The sequence below is a fragment of the Felis catus genome, chromosome F1, assembly GCF_018350175.1.
Source record: "Felis catus isolate Fca126 chromosome F1, F.catus_Fca126_mat1.0, whole genome shotgun sequence".
In the NCBI taxonomy this organism is placed as follows: Eukaryota; Metazoa; Chordata; class Mammalia; order Carnivora; family Felidae; genus Felis; species Felis catus.
The window spans coordinates 64,619,244-64,645,396 of record NC_058384.1 but is presented as its reverse complement, the minus strand read 5'-3'; the positions used below and the strand labels follow the sequence as shown (position 1 = coordinate 64,645,396).

At 62.7% G+C, this 26,153-nt stretch overlaps 2 protein-coding genes and 1 long non-coding RNA gene across 10 annotated transcripts; 1 reads left to right on the top strand and 2 right to left on the bottom strand.

Moving 5' to 3' along the window:
• TAGLN2 (transgelin 2) lies at positions 1–6,953 on the bottom strand. 2 transcript variants are annotated; one of them, XM_023247169.2, is made up of 5 exons: positions 6,829–6,953; positions 1,963–2,169; positions 1,383–1,557; positions 987–1,089; positions 1–749 (listed from the first exon to the last, which is right to left on the bottom strand). In XM_023247169.2, the coding sequence occupies exons 2-5, from the start codon at positions 2,140–2,142 to the stop codon at positions 608–610; spliced, it is 600 nt and encodes a 199-aa protein (XP_023102937.1). In that variant the 5' UTR covers positions 2,143–2,169; positions 6,829–6,953; the 3' UTR covers positions 1–607. The 2 variants fall into 2 exon arrangements, with proteins under 2 accessions (XP_023102937.1, XP_044904446.1); XM_045048511.1 differs by lacking the exon at positions 6,829–6,953 and adding an exon at positions 6,670–6,690.
• On the top strand, positions 4,782–14,740 carry LOC123382717. Of its 2 annotated transcripts, XR_006591550.1 has the most exons (4): positions 4,782–4,903; positions 10,514–10,649; positions 13,776–14,394; positions 14,556–14,740. It is a non-coding gene; the product is annotated as an uncharacterized LOC123382717 (long non-coding RNA). The 2 variants fall into 2 exon arrangements; XR_006591549.1 differs by lacking the exons at positions 4,782–4,903; positions 10,514–10,649 and having other exon boundaries at positions 13,648–14,145; positions 14,330–14,394.
• Positions 8,393–26,153, bottom strand: IGSF9 (immunoglobulin superfamily member 9). 6 transcript variants are annotated; one of them, XM_023247167.2, is made up of 21 exons: positions 26,030–26,153; positions 23,780–24,034; positions 23,350–23,538; positions 18,517–18,669; positions 17,679–17,833; positions 17,279–17,396; positions 15,217–15,358; positions 14,974–15,119; positions 14,737–14,879; positions 13,512–13,652; positions 12,979–13,095; positions 12,650–12,800; positions 12,324–12,447; positions 11,906–12,081; positions 11,385–11,635; positions 11,128–11,212; positions 10,853–11,029; positions 10,587–10,629; positions 9,415–10,275; positions 9,026–9,153; positions 8,393–8,862 (listed from the first exon to the last, which is right to left on the bottom strand). In XM_023247167.2, exons 2-21 carry the CDS (start codon positions 23,835–23,837, stop codon positions 8,681–8,683), a joined length of 3,540 nt encoding a protein of 1,179 aa, XP_023102935.1. In that variant the 5' UTR covers positions 23,838–24,034; positions 26,030–26,153; the 3' UTR covers positions 8,393–8,680. The 6 variants fall into 6 exon arrangements, with proteins under 6 accessions (XP_023102935.1, XP_019677892.1, XP_003999649.2 ...); XM_019822333.3 differs by lacking the exon at positions 26,030–26,153 and adding an exon at positions 25,835–25,911; XM_003999600.6 differs by lacking the exon at positions 26,030–26,153 and adding an exon at positions 25,547–25,693.

Genomic DNA, 26,153 nt, shown 5'->3' with positions numbered 1-26,153 from the left:
TCCAAAAAAAGGCAGAGATATTTATTCAAATCAGCAAACTCAGGTTTTTCAAGCCCCAGCCACAGCAAGGGGAATGGAAAATGGGAAGCCAAGAGGACCCCTGCCAGGGGCCGGCTGCCTTGATGTGTGGTGAGCGCAGCCCGGCTGTGGCTGGGGAGGCGGCCGCCACAGGCCTCTCCCTATAAATTAGGTCCCTGCAGCCACAGCTGGGGGCGAGGCATGCTTGCGGAAGGAAGGCCGGAAGGCGGCGTCCCTGACCCCCGGCCAAGGAACGGACTGAGGGCACGGAGCTCAGGGGTCGTGGGGAGAGAAGCCAAAGGGCAAGTGAAGAGGTATGCGGCTGGGGGGTGGCGAGGCCCCCAAATTTTGGTCCCAGGAGAAAAGAGGCCAGTTGTGGTTGGTCCAGTTTGGGTGGGTTTGAGGAAGGGAATGTATTAGTAAGCCCAGGGGGAGAGCCCGCCGTCGGGTGCCCCCCAGAGGAGGCAGGCCAGGCCCCCGCCCTGGCAGAGGGGAGTCTGCGAGCCCCAGGGGCTCTCGGGGAATGTCACTGCTGAAATATACATATATATTAACCATCCGTGGGAGGGCGGGGCAGGGCGCGGTGGGATCAGAGGATCTGGCGGGGCATCCCGTAGCCGGTCATGCCTGCCTGGGACGCCCCGCGGTTGGTACCCATCTGTAGCCCGATCACGTTCTTGCCCTCTTGTAGCTGGTTGTCCGAGAAGTTGCGAGGGTTCTCCTTGGATTTCCTGGGCCGAGAGAGAGTGCTGGTGAGAAAGGGGCTGGAGGCGGCCCCGGTGAGTGTCTTCCCTGGGGGCTCGGGTGCTCCCCCCGGAGCCACCTCCCTCCCCGTGTCTCAGAAGGGACAGTCCCTTGCCGTCCCAGGAGAGCAGCGAGGACTCGGGATGGTGAGGGATGTAAACATGCTTTGAGCGGGACCATTTTCTAGGGACGGGGACAGGCCCGGGGCGCCCCGCGATACTCACTTAGGAAACCAGTTGGGATCTCCAGAGAAAAGCCCATCGTCCCGGGCGACCGCCAGCCCACCCAGGTTCATCAGCGTCCGCTGCACACACGCCATGTTCTTTCCTGGGAAGGGGAAGGGGAAGGCGGTGTGTTGGCCTTGGCTGTGCCGGGGCCCTGGGTACCGGGGTTCCACCTCCACCCACGTGGTCAGCAAGCCTGGCTTCCCAATTCTTCTCCTCTTCATCCTCACACCCTCCACCACCCCAACCCCCAACATGGCCCATTCCTCCATGAAACACACACACATACACACACCCCTGTCCGCGAGGTGCCAGAAACCCGCCCCCTTCTCCCTTCAAGACTGCCTAGCCCAGCCTCTGGCCTCCAGGGTGACGGTGCCCCCGGCCCCGGCCCACCTTCCCAGAGGTCCACGGTCTGGAAGATGTCGGTGGTGTTGATGCCATAGCGTTCGGCCGCCTGTAAGAACTGAGAGATCTGCTCCATCTGCTTGAAGGCCATGGTGGAGGCCTGGATCTTCTTCACGGGGGCCTGCCCCTCGGGGTACAGCCCGTTGATGAGCTCACACAGCACCTGGGTGAGGACAGCAGGGGTGCAGAGGTGAGGCCGTGCTGCTGCCAGAGACGCTCAGCCCCCGCGGTTCCTGTCCTACCTGAAGGCGCTCCGCCTCCACCGGGAAGGATGCCCGGGCTCCCTCCCGCCCAGCCCCTGCCTCTGAACCCAGAGTGAAAGCCTTGCTGTTCCAGCATCACTGCCTAGAACACCCCCCTCCCCCCCACCCCGGTTCTTCCCTGTGTCCCCTCGGGCCTCCCTTTCACTCCACGGGAGGGAGGAAAACACGGGTCCTCTGCAAGATAGGTGCCCGGGCTGAGGAGGAAGTGGGACGGGCGTGCCCGCAGTTCCGCAGCTGAAATAACCCCGGCGCCCCAGGCCCGGCTCTGTCCCGGGCACTTGCAGTCAGAAGGGCCCAGCTCTCACCGTGCCATCCTTGAGCCAGTTCTGGAAGTTCTCGCGCCCAGGCTGGGGCCGGCCCACATCCTTGCGGCACTGGGTGGTGATCCACTGGATCAGGATCTGCTCCAGGTCCGCGTCATACTGTTTCTCAATCTTCTGCTGCACCTCCCGGCTCAGGCCGTAGGCGGGTCCCCTGTTGGCCATTCCAAAGGGCAGCGGTGGCTGTGGGAGCTGGGGAGAAGACACGGCCAGGACCGCAGTCAGGTCTCTGCAGCCTGCAGGGACACACTCCCTATCCCCTCGAGACCCGCCATCAAAGGAGGGAACTTTCGGCCTGACTCCGGGGCACAGGCTCAATTAGCACTGCTCAGAGCTCTAGGGTTAAGGGGCCACACAGGCCATCTCTGGGTTCCGCCAACCCTATGACGAGCAGTCTGTTTATTACACGGAGTCCTCCCATTAGATGTCGTTTGAACAGCCCCACTACTCAGATGAGACAGAAAACCCACTGGAATAGAATCTGGGCTAAATGAGGCCAAGCCTGGGGGTTCAGCTCCTCATTTGGGGTGGTCAGCTTTAGCAAAGGCAAGCTGGCCATTCTAACCCTTCAGCCCTGGGAAGGGAGATGATTTGGGGAGAGGAGGAAGCCCTGGAATGGCTTGGCGGATCTCTGCCAGGAGCTAGAGAACTGGACACAACTGCCCTCACTTAGCCACTGGCCTTCACTGAGCACCCACTATTTGTGCTGGGGGTTGCGGGAGAGACAGAAGCCTTGGGTCCCAGAATGCCAACAGAGAGACCAAGTGAGCACCCAGGAAAAGGGTAAGGCTTGTACACGACAAATACCGCACAGGCCTACACAGTCAGACCCTACATCACGGAAATGCAGAAGAGAGTGTGGGCAGAAGCAACCTGGAAGGCTTCCTGGAAGAGGAGGTCTAAGTAGGTCCTTAAAAGATTTCGGCAAGCCAAAGGAACCCCCCACGAGAAACCACTGGGCAGTCAAAACAAATTCTACTTTCCTTTCTAGAAGCTGTGGTGGGCAGAGTCATGGTCCCCCAGAGGCATGGACACCCTAATTCCCAGAACCTGTGAATGTTACATCACAAAAAAAAAAAAAAAAAAAGGCCTTGCTGATGTCACTGAATGAAGGGGAGAGTCCCCTGGACCATCCAGGTGGGCCCAGTGTCCTCACAGCCAGGGTCTCTATAGGCGAAGGAGGGAGGTAGGCAAGTCAGAGCAGGAGAAGCAAGAAGAAAGCAGAGTCAGGTCAGGGTCAGGCCCACGTCCTGGACAAGGCCCGGAGAGGGATTCTCCCCTAAACTCCCCAAGGAGGAACGCAGCCTCGCTGCCACTTCGGTTTTACCAGTGAGACCTCCGGGGGGATTTCTAGAGCCGCACGATGTGCTTTAAGTCACTAAGTTTGTGCTCATTTGCGAGGGCAGAAATAGGGAACTGACACGGGAGCCTCGGGTGGTATTTTTAGGGAAACCTGGGAGGGGAGGGAGGGTTGGGGAAATGCACGGGAGGGTTTAGCTTCATTTGAGGACCTCACTTAGGAAGAACTGGGTGGTTTCCAGACCTGGCCCGTGGGCAGTCTGTCCCCACCTACTACCTCACTACCTAGGTCCCCCCTCCGGGACCCCATGGAGCTGTCTCAGGAATGCTACTCATGCAAGGGGGAGCCAGGACCAGAGAAAGGACAGGACCTCACTTCCTGTCCCCACCCGCTCTATAAGTGAGCTTCCCTTTCCATTCTGAAATGCAGCCAGCTGCCTGCTGCTCATACAGGGGGAGTCCCCAGAACGAGCACCTGTGTTCAAGGACAGGAAAGGGAGACACTCTCGCCCCCCACATCCGGCTCTAGACCAGGTCAGACTTAAGGGCTGAAGTCACTCAGGCTCCCTCTCTCCCACACACCCCAGGCTAAACAATCCTGCCCCCCGCATGGGTCTTGGGGCTCAGGAGAAGAGTCAGGTCACAGGGGCAGAGTCACCTCAAACCCCTCTGGCTGCTCAGCCTTGGGTCTCAGGCTAGTCCCCTCCCCCGCACTCCAACATGGCTGTTCCTTTCCACTCCAGCTTATCCAGCAGCACATTTCCCGAAGGATTCCTCCCCACAAATCAGTTATTTTTATACTTCATTAAGAGCAACCCACCCCCCCCCCACTTCCCCTTCCCCCCCTTCCCCTGCCTAAAGGCTGGGCCAGATAAATGTCGGTCTGGGCCTTGACCCACATCACCAGGCGCACACACACACACACACACACACAGACACACACACACTCAGCTGGGGGAGGGCAGGCTGAAGCCTGCGGAGCAAGGAGGACAAGTGTCTCTCCTCCCAGCCCAGCCCCAGCAGCCCGGGGCCCCTGGCACACAGGGGCATGTCCAGGAGACCTGAGATGAAGGGCAGCCACCAGTAAGCCCCCTTTTCTTGGCCCAATGTCTAGACCTCTCTTCTGGGAGCAGCTTCACTACGGTCCCCTGGGCCTCAGGGCTGTGTCTCCTTGGAGCCACGTGGCCTGAGGCCAAGGGATCACGATGGCCCGGGGAGAGAAAGGGCAGGAGAATCATTAACCCAGGCAGCAGGGTTAGCAGGGGACAGCAGTGGAGAGCAGTGTCCCCTCCACAGGGGGGGGGGCCTCCCAGACCCACCTCTGGGCACAGGGAGGACGCTGAGGGTCCCTCCCCAACTCTGGAGACTGGACCCAGCTCCACTCTAGGGCCACAGCCCGTGAGCTCCGAGGTGCCACAGCTGTGGGGCAGAGATCAGGGAAGGGGAGGGGCCTGGGGAAGGGGCGGGGCAGCCCAGCCAGCCTGTCCACAGCTGTTTCTCCTCCGGCTCCCTGGGGTAGGCGCCAGCCGATGGGTTGCGGCTGGCCGGCTGGAGCTGGAGCAGCCCACCCTAGTGACGCCCAGGGGACCTTCCGCAGCCCTCCCTCAAAGGAAGGGAAGACAGCCAGGTGCCTACTGGGGTGGGGAGCGGTGTAGGAGATGCCTGGGGCTGGGGGTCCCAACAGAGGCGACCGCTGAACCACCTGGGGGGCGGGCCTGGCGCGGGAACACCCCTCACCCCCACCAGAGACCCCGGGGCAGGACGCTCACCTCGCCCCACCCCACGCAGATGTCAAGGGAAAGGGTCCCTGGCTGGGGTGTTTCGTGCGGAAGACAGAGACTCTCCATTCATCGTGCACGCGGGGGAACTTCCTAACTCAGAGTCGGGGGGGTCAGGGCTATTCTGAAAGGGCGAGATGGGGGTCCCTGTCCCCAAAGTGAAGCGCACAGGAAGCAGGCGGAAGCAAGGATGATGGACACCTGTGACCAAGGAGCCACGCGGGGCAGCCCCCCACCGTCAAGTCAGTGAGCAGAAGAGAAAGCTGAGGCTGCACAAACAGGAAGCCTCAAGGCTTGCGGGAGGAGGGGTGAGGTGGGGGCCGTTGCCATGGCTTCTGTGTACCAAACACAGGAACCCAGCAAGGGTGGGGGCACCAGGCAGAGACACGCACTCCACACACATGGAGTGGTGACGAGGCTCTGGGCACCGGGGCCGCAGGCGGCATCCTTGGAAAGGGGCCCCTGGCCGCATTCTCAGGTGTGGGCAGGTGCAAGGGATCCCGCAGCGGGGGAGGCGGGGGGCAGCTGCGGAGGCCATGGGGGGGGGGCATCTGGAGGAGTGGGAAGTTAGGAGTTTGGGGGCAGAGAAACAGACTCCGGGAAACAGTTCAGGAGAAGAAATGCCCCGGGAACCGAAGGCCTGTCGGGAGCCAGAGAGCCCCATACCTGAAAATCCTGGAGGGAGAAGGGCTGGGGTGGAGAAAGCAGTAGAGGCCAATCCCCAGGGGGCAGGAGAGGGCTGGGGCGCTGGAGGGGGGGGTGCAGTCGGCCAAAGACGACCGCGCCGCCTCCGCGGGGCGTGCCCCCCCCCCGCCCTCCCCAGCCTGCCTTGGCCTTCCCTGCAGCTGTGGGTCTTCCCGGGGAACTAGGGAGGAGAAATGGGGGGTGGCGTCGGAGAGGGGGAGCTGTCCCTCTCTTTGGTGCTCCGCGGTCAGAACTCGGGAAAGCCCATCCAAGCCACTGCACCCCCCCCCCATCCCCGGGACCCTCACTCCCGCCACGCTCCTTTCTGCTCCCAGATGCCAGGCTCCCCCCAGAACTTCCCGGGCACGGGCTGCAAGGGGGCTCTGGGAGGCCTGCGGGGCCGGGAAGGCGGCCGTCCACTTCCGGTCCTGCAGGTCCGGCCCCGCCGCCCCGCCTCGCCACACCCAGGGCCGTTACAGCCGGATGAGTCACCCACAGCCCGCCGCTGGGGTGACGCAGTGGTCTGGGCAGCCCGCCCGCCCGCCCGCGGCCCCCGCCGGCTTTCCCAGCAGCATGGGGCGCGGGGTGGGGGCCCCGGCCGGGGGGGCGGGGGGTGGACCGGAGCTCCTGCAAGCAGCCCCCTCCCCACACCACCCGCGCGCGCCGGCGGCCACCCCCCGAGGTCGGGGGCCTCTCCTCCCCAGCCCGCGACCCCGAGTCCCCAGGAAGACGGCCGGCGGGAGGAGGCACAGAGAGGGCGGCCCCCGCACGTGCTCCTGCAACCGGGAAGTGAGGGGTCGCGGGGAAGCTCGGGCGCGCGGTCCCTCGGAGCCCGCCAGCCACGCCCCGACGCCCTCCGCTCGTCAACCCCGACGGCCCGGTCCCCGTTGCGGACGGACGCCCCGTCGGTGCACCCGCACCCTCGCCTGACCTCATCGCCCGGCAATGCCGGGTCGGGGCTTGGGGACAGGACCCGACAGCACCGGGCGAGCAGAGCCGTCGTCGGACCCTCGCGCCGGCCCCGGGAGCAAGTCGCCGGCGCGGGCCTCCCGCTTCCCGGAGGCGCGCCCCCCGCCCTCCCCCTGCTCACCGTTGGCGGGCCGGCGCGGCGCACTCTGGGCGGGGGCTGCGGGCCGAGTGGCGCGCCCGGGCCGGGCCGGGGGTTTTCAGCGGCTCCCGCCTCGGACGGGGCGGACCCGGGGCGGGGCGAGCGCCCAGAGGCTTTAAAGGCGCCGCAGCGCGGGGGCGGAGGGCAGAGCTTGGGGAGAGGGGCAGTGGGCGGCAGGGTCTGGGGAGTCGGGCCTACGCGGGCGGCTGCAGTGGTCTCCACCCAGGAGAACCACCGTCTGCACCCGGGAGCTCACAACGTGTGCCTCGGTGGGAAGCTTTTTACCTGGAAGATTAGCGCAATACTGTGGGCGTGTTTACGTGGGAAGAAGCGTCTTGATTTAAAAAGGGTGGTTAGGTAAACAGAGGCACGAGAAGACCCCACCCCCACCCCCCATCTCCAGCTGGCTAAGGTGGGACAGTACCCGCATGTGCTCCCCGCTCTCCACCTACTTCAGGCCTGAGCAGGAACTGACAGTGAGGTCATTCTTTGCCCCCGGGGCCCAGGGGGCGTGACCACTTTTGGGACCCAGGGTTCAGACCTGATTTCTTCCCTTTAGTCTCCTCCTCTCTGACCCGGCATCTCTTCCTAATCCTGGAGGGATCAGAAGAGGAGGCCTTAGGGGAGGAGGGGGAGGCTGGCAGTTCTGTGTCTGTGAATGAAGGGGAGCATAGCTTAGGGGTTGAAGGAGCACCCCTCTTCCGGCTTCTGCTGAGCAGTCCCCCTGGGGTGGAGCCCCTGCCTACACCCACCAGTGGGGTTCTTCCTGTAATACAGAAGCTACTGTTTGGCCTGGCTTCCAAGGACATCCACCACCAGCGTCCTTCCACCTTTCTGTCCCTCGTTCCCCAATCCTGCCCGGCCCTGAGAGCCAGGTCCACCAAGTGATTCCCTGGGAGACCCACTGTTCTCACTCTGTGCTTTCTGCCTGGGATGCTTTCCCTCCCTTGACCCACTTCTGATCTGCTCTACCCCATGCCCACTGTGTGACCTCTGGGCAAATGACTAAAGCCTCTATGCTTCAGCGGGCCAGCCTAGAAAATAGATAATTCTACCGACCCCATGGTTACAGAAAAGGAAATGATATACATGAATAGCCTAGAGCAGTGCCTGGCCCATAGCTGGTGCTCAGCAACTAGCTGTTACTGTTACTCCCATCCCGTGAGGAGCTCCCCAGGGGAAGCACTGTCCCCAGTTCGTGCTGTAAGCACTCATTGTTTGTGGGCTCCTTCCTCTGTGCTACCACAATATCCAGCACCTAGCTTTATCATAGAACTTATCACATCACACCGTAACCGTTTCTTTGCCTGCTTCACCACTGGCAAAAACTCACCAAGGGCAAAGGCTTGACTTCGGGAACTTTGTTCATTCTCAGCGTCTAGCTCAACGGTTGGTCTTTAGTAGATGCCCTCAGCAGGCACTCAATAAATGCTTTTTGAAAGGATGTTGCGTGCAGCCCTGTCCACTCAGGAAGGGCCGCCTCCTTTTTAAGGGTTCGGGGCTCTTCCTACCTCCCTCTCAGATGCAAAGGCAGAAGACACACAGAAACATTTGTCAGACTTTCTTTATTCACCTGTAAAAAACCTCACCCACACCACAAACACCATCACCGTCACCACACACACACACACACACACACACACACGGGCAGATCTAAGATCCCTGTCCCAGTCCCCGGACTCCGGGGGCCCGGCATATACACCTCCTAGCAAGCCCACCCAAGCCCACCACCACCAGAGCTGCAGGAGCAGTGTTCCAGGCCGGAGCTAGGGCTTGCTGGGGCCTCCCCTCTGCAGGCTCTGTGTGCCTTCACCCAGCCTCCTATCAGGCGCTCTCACAGCAGAGTGGCCTGTTCGGGGTGGGGCACTGGCTGTCTATAGACCGGTGGCCGGACCCTAGTGGCATCGCGGCGGCGACGGAAAGCTAGGAATTCCTCCCGGAGGACAGCACAGCGGGCCTCGGGGCCAGAAGCACGGGCAGCGTTCAAGAGGCCACCCTCCTCTGGAGTCTTCACATCTGCAAGAGGGGGGCACAGCAAGGACGGGGCTGGGGGTCACTGGTGCAGATGAGCCAAGGGAGAGCAGGAGGAGCAAGGCTGGGGCACGGGGCCCGGCTGGGAACAGACGGGGGAGACGTGGAACGGGGGGTGCCGCACCGCCTTCCTGGGGGGCTCACGCACCTAGCTCTGGCTCAGCTTCAGGTCGGGGTCGAGGGCCAGCCGCGCCCAGGTGCAGAGTCTCCAGCAATTCCATGTCCCCGGGGAATTCTGAGTCCCACTCATAGTTTTCATCCACAGATGTGTTCCTCCTGTCACAGGGGACAAATGCGTGGTACGGCATTTGAAGAACAGAGGGTGAGCAGAAAAGCCCAAACCCAGAGTCCCCCAACTCAGCTTGGGCCATGGTTTCCCCCGAAGATCCCCGGACCTCGGCAAAAGCTTCTAAAAGGAGACAAGTTCTCCTGGTCCCAGGGTGGGAGAGCCCAGAAGGCACAGTGTATTAGGAGAGGGGTGGGGCAGTCCGGGCAGGGACTGGAGCCAAGGTGGGGAAGGGCAGGGACTGTCCTCACCTCTTGCTGACTGTCACCACGTGTTCCCTTCGGGGCCACCTCTCAGGGCCACTGGCCCAGCTGCCGGTGTCTCCCGGAGCAGGGCTGAGGTAGCTGCCTCCCGCAGAGGGGGCTGTGGAGGGGGGCCGAAGGAACGAGGCGCTGCCCCGCCCGCTGCTCTGGCTGGTGAGGCTACCCCGAGGGGCGGCAGGGAGAAGGCTTGGCAGCAGCCGTTCCCTCAGTGTCCAGTCGGCCAGTGCCGTGTACAGGGGCTCTGGGGTGGCCCCGGCCCCGACCACAGCCCCAGGAAGCGCTGCCCTGGGGGACACGGTGGCGGAGTCCAGGGGCTGAAGGAGAGATGAGGTGGGGCAGGGCCGGGTATCCATGTAATCTGGGGGTGGAGCAGGCCCGGGCTCCTCGAAAGGGGGCCAGTCCCCGTCCACATTCATCTCCCGGAAGAAGGGCAGGCTCAGGTACTGAAGCAGGGGTCCTGGACCAGGCAGAGGACTGGGCGGGGCCTCGGGAGGGGGCCCCACAGGGCTGATGTCTGCAATGCAGAGGGGCTGGGGCATCCCACTGGGGCTGCTGCTGCTGCAGTCATAGGACCTGGCCTGGTGCTGGGATGGGGTCCGAGGTTCAGCTCGTTCAGAGCCTGACCTTTCTTGGGGGGTCCCGGCGCTGGGTCCCATCACAAAGCGGCCGTCTGGTCCCCGGCAAATGGGCTCCAGGGGTAAGGGGCCCCGGCTAGGTGGAGGATCCGGAGGGGGGCTGGGGGGACCAGCGGGCTCCCCCCAGAGCAGACTCTGGCGCAGGCTGGGAACCGGGGAGCCCTGGAGCTTCAGCTTTGCCACGCTGTCAGGACTGCCCGAACCCGGGGCAGAGCTGGGGAAGGACAGGGGATCCGGCTCTGTGGCAGGGACCCAGGCCCCTTCCCAGGACCAGCCTTGAGAGGTTTGGTAAACAGCAGAGCTAGGGACAGCGAACAGACACCAGGACCCACGTGGTGGAGGGGTGGCAGAAAGGCGCACAGCCAACAGTGGGCAGCCCCAGGCTGGGACCTCTGCACTCCCACCCTCACCTCCTTCCAACTTCTGTTCCGCCCCTCCCCGCCCACCCCAAGGCACCACCAAGGAGGCCAAGACAGCGGGCGCAGAGGGAAGGCAGAAGGAAGCGGAGGAGGTGGAGGGACTTACTGCGGAGCTGACTTCCCGGGCGGGGAGAAGATAAGAGGCGCATCTGTTCGGGCAGAACCAGAGGTGACACCGGCAAACCTCAGGCCCTCCAGAGCCCCAGGCGCACAGCCTCACCCAACACCCGCCGGCAAACCCTCCCCGCTGGGGACAGACAAGTGCGGACAGACAGGACGCACCTGCCCTGCGCGGGAGGCGGGTGGCCACCTCCGGGGGGCGGGGCTGGGGCGGGAGGCGGGGCCCGCGGGGGCGTGGCCTCGGGGGCCTACCTTGGCGGAGGCGCTTGCGGCGGCGGCGGGCTGCCCTGCGCCGGTTGGTCAGGCAGGCGGCCAGGACGCTCACGAGGACAGCCACGCCCAGGAAGCAGACCCCGCCCACCACGCCGGCCAGGACCGGCTGGGGCAGGAGGCCTGGCAGCTGCGTGCGGGAGGGGTACACCTCCAGGCCTGGGCGAGGGGTCACGAGGGGCGGTCGGTGCCCGCGACAGTGGGCTCAGCGCCCCCCACCCCCGTGCTTAGGCTCTGCCCTCCCGCCGGGTTCTCACCGGAAGTGGACACGTTGGCCGTGTTGCTCGGATCGCTGACATAGCTGCCTGCGAGGGCCACGAGGCGGAACTCGTACAGAACGTCCTGGGGGTGGGGGTCCGGGGAGGGGGTCAGGACCCAGCACCGCCCACCCCAGCTCTGTCCAGAAAGACCGTGCAGTTGGGAAGGGAGGGTGAGAAGCCCAGGTTTGGGGAACGGAGCCGGGGCCCGGAGCACCGCGGGGAGGAACCTCCCGGTGCCTGCCTCGCACACATACCTTGATGAGTCCAGGTACCAGCAGCTGCATTTCTGTGCCTGCCACGGCCCGGTCTAGCACCTCCCAGCCCTGGGAGCCTTGCCGCCCCTCCAGGACATAGCCATCCAGTGTTTTAGGGACCAGTTCTGGGGGATCCCAATGCAGGAGCACCCCCCGGGGTGTCCTCACTGCCACCAGGCCTCGGGGAGGTGACAGGGCAGGTGACATCTCAGTGGGCGGAAGACTGGGGGCAGCTGGCGTGGTGGGAAGCCCTAAGCAGGGCAGACAGGCATGAGATGGGGCTCCCAGGACCCTTCCACAACATGCCAACCCCTCTGTTCCCCGCCCCCAACTCCACGCTCAGCCATTCTCCCAAAGCCCCTAAAGACACCCCCGAATCACGTTCCATAAACCCCTGTGGACCGCAAGCTGCCCGGCTCCTCTGCCCCCTCCCACCCAGGTCGTGCCAAATCCAGGTTTTCCCTATCAGTCCTATCCCATCCGGTCAGATGCTGGCGTTGGGGCGGGGGGAGATCTCTCACCCTCGGGGGCAGACAAGACGATCTCACTGAAGGGCCCACTCCCCAGCTTGTTCTGAGCTAGGACGCTGAACTGGTACTGGATATGGGGCTGCAGCCCCAGCACCAGGAGGTAAGCAGCCCCCACTGGCACTGCCAGCGACACCCAGTCGTGGTGGGTTCGGTCAGGACGCTTGGCCCTGGAGGACATGAGGAAACGGGGGAACTTCGTTACTAGGAGGGTCAGGAAGCTCTGGAGTCCAGAGACCGACCTGTCCCCTCCCCTCAGCCGTCCAGGATCTCGGGACCTGGGCCCTGAACATCAAAGATCCCCCTGGAAACAGGGCAGCAGAGTTAGGGCGGGGCTGGGATGGAAGGGTGGGAGGAAGGGCAGAGGGCCAGAGGGAATCGGGTGGGGGGACAGGAACGGCAGATCACTCACAGTGGGGTATACCAGACACTGAATCTCTGCAGATAGCCACCATCAAAGCCGGGCTCCCAGGAGACATTGGCACCCTTGGGCAAAGGCACCACGGACACATTGGTGACAACGTGTGGGCTGGTGCCTGGGGAGGGGGAATTGAGTCGGGGGGGGAGGGGAGGCTGGTCAGGTAAAGAGCTAAGGAGGGTTCCCAGGGCCTCTGACCTCCAACCCATCATCCCAAGGCCCCCTGCCCCCCATCCCCATGTGGACCTCCACAAATGATTCTCCCATCCCCTGTCCCACATGGGTTCCTCTGGCCCCCAGCCTGCTCTCCAGCCACTAACCCAGCACGTAGACATGTGTGGAGGCGGCCACTCGGGCCACAGCATTGCTAGCGGTGCACTCCCAGCGCCCATGGGCCTCCTTGGTCAGCGGTCGCAGGATGAGGCTACTGTTGCTGCCCACCTGGGCCTGGCCCTGCGGCCCCCGGCCCACCTACGGAACCACTGGTCAGCCCTGAGGACACATGCGGCCACCCCTCACCGAGGGCAGCTCCAGCGTCCTCCCCACCCTGCCTCCGATGGCTCCCTCCTTCCCGCAGAATGACGAGGGGCAGGGAGAGGCAGGCGTGCAGAGCGTGTGCGCATGGGCAGAGCGGGGCTAGGAGCCTTACCTTGGCCCAAGAGATAGCAGGAGGGGGGTCTCCCTGGGCAGAGCAGGGGATGAGTAGCTCCCGCCCTACTTCTTGGAAATATTCTTCCTTAGGTCGTTCTAGAAAAGCTGGGGGAGCCTGCAAGCCAGATCTGGCATTGGGAGGGGCCTCCCGCACTGCCGTCTAAGGGCCGCTCCCCTCTCTGGGGCTCCCATCACACCCCATCTCCCAGGGTCTCCCTACCTGTTGTCTCTGCTCCCCGGCGGGGCTGGAGGGAAATGGGGGTCTGGGAGGCCTCTCTGGGGGGCACACACCTCCCCAGAACACCCTTCACCCTCTCCTCTGCTTCACCCCCCTTTTCCTCGAGGCCAAGGTTAGCGAGTTGGGCAGGCAGGTATCTTACTTTGGGGACGTACGCGCCCCTCACACCCCACCTCGCCAGCACCACCTCTACAGAAATCGCCAGCACGGAGCCTGACAGCTGCCGCCGCCACCGTTGGACTCCGAAGTGACTGCTCTGCCCCCCTCGCCAGGGCGCCCGCAGCCACCCTCACCTTGAGCAGCACGCGGGTCACCGGGGAGGGCCCTGCAGTACCGAGACTGTTGTAGGGGGTGCAGGAGTATTCTCCCAGGGCATCCTCGTTCCCCAGGGCGATGATCAGGGAGCCCTCGGGGCCCTGGGACCAGCCAGGGAGCTGCGGGGAAGTGAAAGCGGTTCAGCAGAGGCTGGGGAGGAAGGAGAAGGCCACATCCCTGCAGAGGACTCCTCCTCCAGGCCTGACCCCTGCTGAACTCCAGGCCTATGCTTCTCTTTCCAGCGGCACCCCCTGGAGCTGAGCCCTGCCTGCCGGGGTGTCCGGCACCCCGGTAATGAAAGCATCTTCCACTCCAAATCCTTTCCTTTCCCTGCCTTCCCTGTTGTTTGTCAAGGGCCCCACTGTCCCCACTAACCCGGACTCCTCACTCCCCCATCGAATTGCTCACCAGATCTCTCCTCCAGGAAGGCCTCCATCTAGGCATGAAGCCCGTCCACGCCCAGGACCCCCTCACCTCTCACTTGGACCACTTCGCAGCCTCTGAACCCCTCTCCCTGTGTCCACTCTGCCCTCCATCCACCCGACAGACTCAACTCCCGCTCACAGCTCCGATGCTGTAGCACCACTGCTCAACAGCTGCAGACTTTTTTTTGTAACTTCCAACAAAAACGTATCCAGTCCTCGTATCGCAGAAGCCCCCGGGGACGGGGACACTAGGACTAAAAGATGTGGTGGTCGCCCACGAGGGCGGACAAAGACCCCAACTGCTTGTAAGAACGTAATATTCACTTGGTACCCACGCTTCCCCCTCTTGGCCCCAAACTGTTTCTCTGCAGCACCGTGTACCCACGGGCATGTGGCTCCCCCCAAACTCGAGGACTCGTCACACCCCACACGCGAGGTACCGTTTCCTGCCTCGGGGCCCTGGTTCCTGCTCCAAATGTCTGTCCACCCCCCCCCCCCCAAGGCCCATCACCAAGGTCCCAGAAGTTGTTGCTGATCTGTCCTCAATGAGCCCTGGCCTTCCAGCAGAGTGTCTGTGCTCTGTCCTACCCCTTCTAGGCTGTGCCCTCCTTCAGGATGGATGCTGTGCTCCTCCACAAACGCCCCCACACAGCCCCCCCGGGAAGGGGTGTATCCCTAGTCACTGACTTGAATTACACTGAGCTAACTCCACCCCAGCTGGCCTGCCCAGGATCACACCAAGCCACACCCTTCCTTCCCCCCGCCCAGAGGTCTGTACCTTATCCAGCTGCAGGGCCTGCCCATCCTTGGTCCAGCTGACGAAGAGCAGTGGGGGGTTGGCGCGGACCGGGCACCGGATCACCCCCCGCATGCCTACGGGCAGGGGGGTCTCAGGAGGCATCACTGTCACCTGCGCTGGGTCTGGTGGGGGAAGCAGTGGCAGGCTGTGGGGCAGGAACTTGGCCTGGCCCAGGGGGAGGGAGCAGGCTTGGGGAGGGAGCCGGGTGAGGCTTACAGAGCACAGTGAGGTAGGCAGAGGCCGAGGGCGGGCGCCGGAGGCCGTTGCTGGGCACGCAGGTGTAGCGGCCCGCATCGTCCGGCTGGGCGGCCAGCAGCCGCAGGCTCCCGTCTACCAGGATCCGCACTCGGGGCTGCAGGCGGCTGCAATGTGGCACGTGTGGGCAGGGGTCCAGGCTCGCTGAGCCGGGGGACTCCTCCAAGGCTGCCCACGGGTCCCCCGCCCACCCCCAAGCCCCACCTAACGTGGAACACGTTGACGCTGTCCTGGAACCAGCTATAAGTGAGGTTGGTGGGGTACGCCTCAGCCCGGCAGGCCAAGGAAACATCCTGGGAGGCATTGACCGTGCTGTTCTTGGGGGGCACCACGATGACCGGGGGGCCTGTGGGGGAGCACATGGGAAGAGAGAGGCTTCAGCCCTGAGGTCCCCTCTACAGTTCTTCCTGCCATCTGCCCTCTGGAATAGGGGAACTGAAACAGCCCTAACCCCTGTACCTAACGCAAGTTCCTTCTCTTCCCCAGACCAGATCCCCTTCCCACCAGGGACAACCCAATTCACCCGGACTCCCCCGCCTAGAACCTGCGTGTGCGTGTATGTTGGGGAGGGGGAGGCAGGCTCACTCTCTGCTCATTTACCCTTTACCTCCCTCCGCTGTCGCCTGCTAAATCACCTCCACGTGTCCTACCCTAATGCAGGTGCCCAACACCTCACCAGTGGATACAGCACGATCCCCGACCGAGGCTCCCCGGTCTGGCCACTCCAGCGGCCATTCGCACAGAGACACCCCCTTTGGCCAGAACACAACGCTTCTGTTCAAGAACTCACAACTCCTGGGGCGCCTGGGTGGCTCAGTCGGTTGAGCGACCGACTTTGGCTTAGGTCATGATCTCACGGTTTGAGAGTTCGAGCCCCATATCGGGCTGTGTGCTGGCAGCTCGGAGCCTGGAGCCCGCTTGGGATTCTGTGTCTCCCTCTCTCTCTGCTCCTCCCCCACCCATGCTCTCTCTCTGTCTCCGAAATAAATAAACATTAAAAAAATCTTTTTTTCAAGAACTCACAACTCCTGGCTCCCACCACATCAAGCTCGAACTTCTCGATCCAGCCTCGTGGGCACTCGGGATCCAACCCCTCCCGGCCCGGCCAACCATCTTTTCATTCGCCAACCCTTAAGAACCCTTTCAGCTCAGGGTGAGTGTGTCGTGCCCCGGGCTGGCTGCACCGCCTTTGCTCTCCGAACCCCGGTCTGGAACACTCTTCCCATAGCATCTGGCCAGGCCGCGTCATCCCTGCAAATCCGTCTCTCCCTTCTACCGCCCCACTGCTCTCTCCCCTCCCCGGGCTCCGCTGCCTGGGTCGTCGGGAATAGGAGGTGACGATCCGGGCCGGAGGGCCTATAGAACACAACAGACACGCGGGGCGCTCCGCTGAGCACCTCCCTGCACCATTTCTTTTAATCCTCACAAGAGACTTCGGTGCCAGGAATTACTGTCTCCACGGATGAAGCAGTGGAGGCCGAGAGGCAGAGAGAAGTGAGGGCCCAAAGTTAGCAGGGTAGGCAAGACTCGTTCAGGCCTTCCTGACCCTGGCGGGCTTGGCCCTTAACAGTTCCTCAGCGCTGCCTTTCCACAGAACCAGGGAAAAGTGACACTTCACTAACTCATCTGCCTTCCCTTTAGAAGAGGCTCTCTGAAGGCAGAGTCCAGGCCGTCTCTTAGCTTTCCTTCTAGACGGAAGGTCTCGGACAGGAGTTACTAAGTGCTGATCACTGTACTCAACTGAACCTGATTAAATTCTTAACCTAGTCCTAAAATGTAGATATGAACCTCTTTATATATAGATGAGAACCTGGGGGGAGGGGGGGGGTTACACACCACACTGCTGGGCCCTAAATATCTACTCGTCCATTCACTGCTCCTTTTAAAACTAAGATGCTGGTTTTTAGAGGGGCCCCTGGGTGGCTCAGAAGGTTAAGCGTCCGACTTCGGCTCAGGTGGTGATCTCACGGTTGGGGAGTTCGAGCCCCCCATCTGGCTCACTGCTGTCAGCACTGAGCTCACTTCGGATTCTCTGTTCCCCTCTCTCTGCCCCTCCCCTGCCTGAACTCTCTCAAAACTAAATACAACATTAAAAAATGGAGAGAGAGAGAGAGAGAGATGTGGTTTTAGAGCACCAGCCTGCATTGGTAGCTCCCTTTCTCTCCACGCCCCTGTGTCCTCTCCTGCTACGTGCACCCCCAGCCACAGGTCAGAGCCCCCCCATACAGGTCGCTAGTTCCGGCCCGCAGCACCCCCACCAGAGCACCTAGCACCAGCAGCTGGGTGGCGTGGGAGGCACTGCCCTCGGTGCTGGAGGCTTGACAGGTGTAGACCCCAGAGCTGCGGCGTTCCACCCGCCGGATCCACAGCGTCCCATTCTGCACCTAGGGTAGGAGGGGATGAGGAAGGTTCCTCCTGTCCCCCCCCCCCCCCCCCCCCCCCCGCCCCCTGCCTCCCCTTCCCTCCCTCCCTCCCGCGGGCCTCAGACCCTGCACTTCCGAGCCTGGCCGGCAGAGGGCAGCAGCACCCCAGGCTCAGGAAGCCAGTGAGGCGTCCCTCCCTGGCCAGTCTCCCAGCTCGGTCTTTGGCCCCTGGGCCTCTAGCCCCGCCCCCAAGCCTCCCCCTCACACCCTATCAGGCCCACTTAGCCCAGCCCCGGGACTCACTTGCACCTGGCCCTGGCCCTGGCCAAGATCCTGTCCTCGGAGCTTCCAAGTCACATGAGGCTGTGGGCTGCCACGGGCCACACAACGCAGGGTCACAGGCTCCAGTTCCTGAACTTCCAGCACCTGGGGAGGGGTCTCCAGGAATTGAGGGGGTGCTGCGGAGAGAGAGGCATCAGGGGATGCCAGAGGGGCTCTCAGTCCAAAGAGCAGGGACACCAGTCAGGGCTGCAGGCCTCAGCCCACCGGCCGGCCCCACTGCTCGGGAGTCCCCAGCCCAGGGCCACCCTGCCTGCTGAGCTCAGGCCAAGTGAGGGTGGCACCAGCCCATCCCCACACTGGCCTGCAGACTTAGCAACTGGGGCTGTGCACAGGAGGGGTGTCAGAGCCGGGGGAGAGCTAGTGGCCCCTGGCACTGCTCTGGGGGTCCGGAGGCCTGGGTCCAGACTCCGCTCTGCCCCTAAGCAGCGGCAGGATCCAGTCTCCCCATCTGTGAAAGGGGAGGGATCTGACCTTCCTTCCTTCTTAGGGTTGACAGAGAATTCATGAGGTCCTGGGTGAAAAGGTGTTTTGAGAAAACAAAACGCCGTCTCAACACGTGAGCCGTGTTTCGCTCAGGGCCCGGCAGCCCCCTACCCATTCCCCTCTCCCGGCCAGAGGCGCAGGGACGGGGAAGACAGAGGAAGTTCCAACACTGGAGGGCAGGCGTGGCGGTGGGAGGGGCAAGATGCAGACAGTGAGCCAGCAAATAGGAGTGTCAGCGAGGGTGGGGCCCCGGAACCACCCCCCTCAAAGGTCCTCATCATGCGGCCCCCCCCCCCACCCGCCCCCAGGTTCATACAATTGACTGTAAGGTGCACCCAGGAGCCGTTAACAGAGTCGTCCTCAGGGCTGTGCTTGTCCAGGAAGAGCACTCGGCACTCGTACCAGCCCTGGTCTTCCGCTCGGAGCCCCTCAATCCGGAGAGATGCCCCCTTCTGCAGCCGGACTCGCCCTGGGGGAGGAGCCCCAAACCCTGGTCACGCTGGTTACTCTCAGAGGTCAAGAACGAGGCCCTGTCTCCTCCAGTCACCGTGATCCAGTGGGGACCGGAGAGACACGGGTGGGGCTGGGGTCACCGAGGGCAGATCCCTCCATTCAGCCCCGGATCACTCCTGCCTTTTAGCAGCTGAGATCCAGTTTAGACAAAGAAAAACCCAGAGTGGTAGCAGGTGCACAAGACATCCTACTGAACTGCAGCTGGCTTCAAGGACCGTTGGGAGAAGGGCGGTTTAAGAGCCACACTTAGGGGCGCCTGGGTGGCTCAGTCAGTTAAGCGTCCAACTTGGGCTCGGCTCATAATCTCGCAGTTCGTGAGTTCGAGCCCCGCGTCGGGCTCTATGCTTACAGCTCGGAGCCTGGAGCATTCTGTGTCTCCCTCTCTCCGCCCCTAACCCACTCGCATTCTGTCTCTGTCTCTCTCAAAAATACATATACATTAAAAAAAAAAAAAATTAAGAGCCACACTTAGTCTCCTCGTGAGTCTTACAGGATCTGCCCCAGCTCTGGGCGCTTCGGAGGGGCAACGTATGGCTCCTGGAGGACCCCTCCCGCCACAGCACTGGCCCTGGAAACCTCAGTAGTGTTTGGGGCCCAAGCAGGGACCCAGACCTCGCCTACCAAAGCCCCTAATCCCTCGGGGCTATTATCAACGGCCTAAGCGCCTTAGGGTGGCCAGAGTCCAGCCCAGCCAGGCAGCAAGGTCAGCAGCCTCCTCACCCCATCCCTTCACGCCCCAGGGCACCCGGGGCCCCGGCTGACTGGCCACACGGAGCTCCACAAAGCCACACGACCACAGCACAGGCAGACACACACGCCCACCCTCCGTCAGCATCCACTGCGCCACCAGGTTCAGACTGAGGCTGCCCCCCACATCCCTCGGCCCCCTCCCCACACAGCTTCGGGGGTCACCGGCAGTGCCGCCTAGTGAGAGAGGCCCACACTCGGGAGCCAGGGAGACCCAGAGCCCAGCTCTGCGTTGTATTCCCTTGGGCAAACTGGCCGACTCGGGTTTCATCCGGAAAAAGAGGTTAAGACAAATCTGGCTGGGGAGGGAGGGAGGAAGGGACGCGGGGCAGGCGGGCGGCTCACTGCTCACATACTGAACAAACGGATGAGCACAAGGTGTGAAATCAGAAGCGGGACTCGATCTCGGGCCTCCCCTTACCTGGTGGCAGGTCCTCTCCGCCCACCCCCAGCAGCGGCTGGCCCCACCGCGCACCACACCGCCCTGCCAGCACCTGGGACTGCCTAGACCCCTCTCCGTCACCGCCCACGTCTGCGTGTTCAGCACGGCTTTGAGATTCTGCCCCCTGACCTGTTCCTTCTCTTCTGTCTCCACCTTAGTGTGGTCCCGGAGGATCTCTCGACTTACTCCACAGCCCACCCCGACGCCTCCTGGCCCCGAGCCCGCCTTCCGTTACATTCATCAGCCCACCACACCTTGACTTTCGATGTGGACAAATGAGATTTTCTAAATCTTTGGGCTGACACGGAACAACTACTGCTCTGAGACAGTCCCTGAGCACGTGCCCCCTCCCAACAACCAGCCGGTGCCCCCGACTGGCCTTCCGAATACCAGAAATTCTAAAGCTGTCCTCCTGCTTCCCTTCTACCTCCAGGGTGATCTTTCCAAAATATAATCTAAGCCTGCAGGGATATAATCTAGTGCCGTCAGGGAAGAAGAGGAGACTGAACAGGCTGAGGCTGGCGTGGTGGTCTTAGGCAAGGGACTTTTTCCTTCCAAGGATGAGGTCCAGGGGTGTGAACTCTCCAGGATGGGCGGACCTGTTTCCAGGGCTAGGTGTTGAAATCTCCACCTAGGAGATAAGCCTAGGCCTTGCGGGTAAATATTTAACACGATCACACCCTTCCACACACACCCCCTTCGGGATTCCTCCGTAACCCCCATCTGCGTGGCCACGGAGCCCTGCGACCCCAGAGTACAAAGTCCCCTTAAGTTCCAAAAGATAGCCACTTCTCATTACGGTTGTCTTCGACCTCTACGAGAAAAGCCAGAAGAGGAAGGGATATTGAGCACTGAATGTGGACCATGTAACATTTAATCCTCGCAGGAAATCCATTAGAGAGGAAAGGACGGACACGAAGCTTCCTTCCAAAATCCCACGGCTCGTAAGTGACAAAGTCAGGCCTTCTTCCTCCAGATGCGGAACACCTTCCAGTGCACCATGGGGTTAGGATCAAGTGACGCTCGGGGCACACAGCACTGACCACATCCAGGGTGTTCCCGCTCAGGGTGTTGGTGGTCAGCGGATAACAGTTCTAAACGTCTGCGGATCTGAACATTCAAGGAGGCATACTGCGTGCCCTCCCTTTTCTGGGAGATACGGGCTGCTAGACTTGTGGCATGGCACAGGAAGATGGCCAGGGGCAGGCAGGCAGTCCTGAGTCCTCCTGAGTCCCGTAGGCCCACCCTCCACCCGCAGGGCCACAGCCTGGTGGGCTTCAGACCCTCCCCCACCGCGCCCGGCCTGGCCCCGCACATGCAGGGGTGCGTCAAGGAAGCGGGAGACACTGACTGCTCTCTCCAGCTCTCAGAAGGCAGAGAACCCACACGCATGTGCATGTACAAGCTCACATACACAGTTCAAGAGATGCTCCTTGCTGTGTTCAGAGGTTCCAAGGACCACGAAGCGAGAGGACTACTGCTTCCCGGGAGCTGTGACCACAAGGAAGGTTTTGTAGGAAAAAAGGGGAGAGGCCTGGAGGGTGGAGTGTTCTGAGAATAAGAGAATTGCCTTGGGGCCCCCGGGTGGCTCAGTCGGTTAAGCATCCCACTTCGGCTCAGGTCATGATCTCGTGGTTTGTGAGTTCGAGCCCCACGTCGGGCTCTGTGCTGACCGCTCAGAGCCTGGAGCCTGCTTCGGATTCTGTGTCCCCCTCTCTCTCGACCCCCCCCCCCCGCTCACACTATGTCTCTCTCTGTCTCAAAAATAAATAAACACTAGAAAAGGAAGGAAAAAAAAAGAGAACTGCCTTGCAGCAAACAACTCGGGACAGAGAGAAAACTCATGCCTTTCTGCCAGCCGCGCTGTCCCGAAGTTCCCAAGAAAGACAGCATGAAAGTCAAAGACCAAGTCAGCTCGAGGGTTAGGAAGTCGTCCCAGCCTGTTTTATACCGCTTTTCACCACTTTGTGCTAGTCTGTAAATCCCGGCCCCTCCGCCAGATGGATTCTGGAGTCCTCAAAGGTTGGAAGCTGGGGTCTCAGGCGTGGTCCCTCCCACGTTCTAGGCCACCAGCCTCACACTCACAGTCCCAGACCATCTCTCCTTCACTTGCCCAGAGGGCTTATGACAGGACGGCATTGTCCTTAGCAACCTCCACCTCCCGTTGCTTAGCAACTGCGGGTTCGGAGTCCCCTGCACAAAGGCCGAGAGGCCCCTTAGACGGGAGGCAGTAAGAGAGTTAATGGGCACAGGGCCCTCCCCCCCAGCTCTGACTCCCCAGACTGGCTGGACTAGATACTGGGGGGTGGGGGCAGGGGTGGGCACTAAGGGCAGGGGCAGGAAGAAGCCCCGAGGGGTTACCGCTCACAGTTCCCTCAGCTCAGAGCAACACGGAGAGAGGAAACCCACAGGTAGCAAAGTGGCCAGCCGGCCAGCCAGCGGCTTGTCTGCCCGAGGGACCCCAAGACGGGCAGAGAGAAGGACAGCTAGGAATCCCAGGAAAATTCCTCTCCCTCCTCCGCTCCACCTGCCCCTGCCCCGTCCTCAGTCAGGCAACATTCTGTATCTACCCAGCTTCAGCCCTCAGCCCAAACCCCTCCCGGGCCAGCCCCGGCCCCGCAGAGGCAGGGAGGGCGGGCTGGTGGGCACAGCCAGTTTTTTTTTTTTTTTACCCCACTTGTCCTAATTGGGCCCTGCTTTCATCAGCTCTCACGGGGCTTGTGTAGACACATCCGCTCCCACCAGGCTGTTTGCCAACAACTGCCCCCGGTTTGAAAATAAACTCTCCTTCCGGCGGCACCTGCCTGAGCTCAGCCTGCCCCTCAGGGACAGCTCAGCCAATCTCAGAGCCGCTCTCAGGATTCAAACTAAAGAGGGGAAAGGTGGGGGTCCCCTCCCCCATCGGCGTCCCCAAGGTGGCCTTTCCTGGGTTTCCCTCTAAAGACTGTCTGGCCCAGCAGCCCCCAGCCCTCGCCTCGGGCCCTCCCACACGCTGCCCTCTGAGGCCTGCACTAAACCGCTCAGATTAAGACTCCATTCGGGATTAGGAGGAAGCCCAGCCCTCTGAGGGAGCCAGCAGGGGTGCGGAAGGCAGTCCCGGGGGGAGGGGGGAGGGGGGAGGGTCCATACGTTAGTACAGGAGCCACATAACCCAGCCTGGCCCCATCCATTCCCTGACCCTTAGGGACCCTGGTTCCCCCCAGCCCACCCTCCGTGCACACGCACCTCTGGACGGAGACCCCCCCCCCAGCCTCCGCTGGAGAAGCACACAGGCCACAGACCCACCCACCCTGCTGCCCGTCAACCCACTTGCCAGCCGCCTAGAGCCCCCCAACTGGCATGACGCGGTGGGGGCGGGGGAAGGCAGAGCAGTTAAGAAGAGGTCTTGCCCGCCCCCCACCCAGCCCCCCTCTGTTGGGGTGTCCCTCCTGATCCCCCTTGTCTTACCCACGTAATCGGGGTCAATTCTGGGAGAGTAGAGGCCGAACTGGATGAAGATGGGGAGCAGGAATCCAAAGCGCAGCCACTCGATGACATGTAGCGGGGGCCGGCCAGCCGGGGGCAGCAGGTCACAGCCCAGCACCGCACTGTCGCCAGCCCGGCCCACCACTGACCCCACCTCAGGCTTCCCTCGACCTGCGTGGACAACAGGGACCAGAATCAGGGCTGGGACAGGAGGCTCCCTCAGGGTCTCTGCGCGATCCCTAGGACTCTATGAAGTGGCTGAGAGAAGCCTCGACTTCTCCAGAACCAGCGCTCTTCGTCCCCTACCCCGCGTGCTCACAGAGAACCCCCTCCCCCCGGCCCCGGGGAATGCCCCCCCCTCCCCCGCTCCAAGGCCGGCGGGGAGCTCTTCAGCCCAGGGAATCCGGCTCACCGTCAGCCCCCTGGCTGATGACCAGGCTGAGGACGGCCAGACCGAGGCAGCAAACCATAGCCCAGCTGCCTGCTCGGCCGGCCCCTCCTATCCACGGGGCCCAGACGGAGGGGCCCGGGAGGTGTCCACAGCCCAGCAAGCCCCGGGAGGGATGCCTTCTGATCCGGTAGCAGGTTTCAGCTCTCACTCTTCTGCACGGTTAGGGCTTGGCTCACGTAACACCTGATGCAGCCGCTCCCTGGAGCACCACCAGATCTAAACACAAAACGCAAGGCAACATGCCGAGTGGGCCAATACTGGGAACCAGAAGAAACCCCACCGTCAGAGACAGGCCAGGAGGAGAGCAAACGAAGAGAGAGGAGAGCAGAGAAGCAGGGGAGGGACGAAGACACCAGAGGTCTTGCCGCCCTGGGGGATAAGGGCCGGGGTGGGGGCTCTGGGAGAACCAGGGAGCGCTGGGTGGGGAGACCTGACAGGGGAGGACACGGGGAGGGTGGGGCAGAGGAGTTGGAAAGATCTGAAGAGCATTCTGGGGAAACCCGGGTTACTGACGTGCCCGGAAAGCTGAGCTTGGAAAAAGATTTGTCAGAAAATGGGAGATGAAGGGTCCCCATGGCTCAGCCTCTTCTCTGTTCTTTCCCTAGTCCTGATGCTGATAACAAGTAGCAGATCGCCAGGGAGAACCAGGATTACTCCTTCACCCCACAGTGACAAATGAGGACCCTGCTCAGGGCTTGCTCAGGAGCACAGAGCCAGTGAAGGGCAAAACCTGGGCGGGAACCCTCAGAAAGCGGCCCCCAGGGAACCCACGCACACAATCCCTTGCCCACCTCCCCAGCCTCTGTGACTCCTGGAAGCTGGGGAGGGACGCCGTATCTCTTTCTCCACTCAGCCTCCCAACACTGCTTTAGCAGTGACTGAGTCAGGCAGCGGGGAGAGGAGATGCCTCCCCCACCTGCTGGAATTGGGGGCCGGGACGGCACCCTCCAGGCCTGGGCAGGTCCCGGGACAGGCAGCTGGCACCACTTTCCCTTCATGATGCTGCCAAGCAGCCCTCGCTCCGCCAGACAGCACGACCCGAGTGCCTCACCCCAAAGCTTCCCATTCGCTCTCCTCCAGTGTCCTCAGGGCCCAGACTTTGCCAGGCTTTCCCTTCCCCAGCCCTAGAGGCATGGTCCCTGAAGCCGGAAGTCTGCCAGTCCCTAGTGAGTACAAAGTGAGCCCTGGGGTGCGCAGGGTAGGAACTCCTGTGGGCCCCAGAGGGTGGTCACAGTGGGCTGGGGGCGGGACTGCTGCGGCCTTGGGCCCCGCAGATCCAAGCGGACTCTGCTCTGGCCTCCACCCCGCTCCCGGCCTCCCAGTCCCGGACTGGCTGTAAAGCATCCCGCCCTCCCCCACCGTGTCTCTCAGCCCGACCCCTGCCTCTACTTAATGGCCCCGCGTATGTAACTCCGCACGACTCACCAGCAAACCTTCCCCTGGCTCCCCTCTGCCCGCGGCGGGCTCTCCCATTCTTCCCCGACAGAGCTTCTCCCAAACGGATGGGAGCCCCAGTTCCCTCGCGGCTCAGCTTTCCGAGCACCCCAGTAACCCGGGTTTCCCCAGCATTCCTCTGCTTTCCCTATGATCTTCCAACTCCTCTGCCCACCGCGCGCCCTCCCCATGCCCTCACCCGTCTGGTCTCCCCACCAAGTGCTCCGATTCCTGCTATCCCTACTTCTCACAGCCCCCCCCCCCCACCTCCCCGCAAATTCCCATTTTCCACACCTGATCTCCAACTGCACCAGGTCCTCCGCGGGTCCAGGCACTCCCTTCCCGATGCCCGCAGAGTCCCCACCCATCCTCTCCGCGGGAATCGCCCTCCCGAAAATTCTCCGGCCCCAGCCCACAATACTCTCCGGATACCCCACCCTCAATTCCCTTCTCCTACGCCTGCTCCGGACCCCTGAACTTCCCCCCCCTTGCTTTTGGACACCCCCCCCAGACCCACCCCCCTGCACCGACGCGCGCGCGCGCACACACACACACACACACACACACACACGCACGCGTTACCTCCAGTCGCCTCCGGTTCTCCGGGAATCCCCCTCCCCGACCCGCCCCCCCAAAACCCCACTTCACTCCCCACAACTCGAGTTCTGCTTCCCCCGAAGAATCCCACGGCGCCCCCAGCCCCCGCCGCCTCGGCTCCCCCGGAACTCGCGAGCCCCGCCGGCAGCCGTCCCTGCCCCGGAGCGCCCCCGCCCTCACCTGCCCGGCGCCGCGCGGCCCGGCTCCCGCAGCCACACAATAGGGGGCGGGCCCGCCTCCCGCCCGGCGCCCCAGCGCCCGCGTCGCCAGGGAGACCGCCGCGCCCCGCCCGCCGCCGCCGAGG

Coding starts and splice junctions, on each gene's coding strand:
- IGSF9 (XM_023247167.2), bottom strand. CDS start 23,837: ATGGTTTGCTGCCTCGGTCTGGCCGTCCTCAGCCTGGTCATCAGCCAG. Junction 13,653..14,736: donor AGGCCCTGCAGCTGGATAAG/GTACAGACCTCT, acceptor ACTTCCCCGCAG/CTCCCTGGCTGGTCCCAGGG. Junction 10,276..10,586: donor CCCGGGAAGTCAGCTCCGCA/GTAAGTCCCTCC, acceptor GTCCTTCCCCAG/CTCTGCCCCGGGTTCGGGCA.
- TAGLN2 (XM_023247169.2), bottom strand. CDS start 2,142: ATGGCCAACAGGGGACCCGCCTACGGCCTGAGCCGGGAGGTGCAGCAG. Junction 1,558..1,962: donor ACTGGCTCAAGGATGGCACG/GTGAGAGCTGGG, acceptor GTCCTCACCCAG/GTGCTGTGTGAGCTCATCAA. Junction 1,090..1,382: donor GACCGTGGACCTCTGGGAAG/GTGGGCCGGGGC, acceptor TCCCCTTCCCAG/GAAAGAACATGGCGTGTGTG.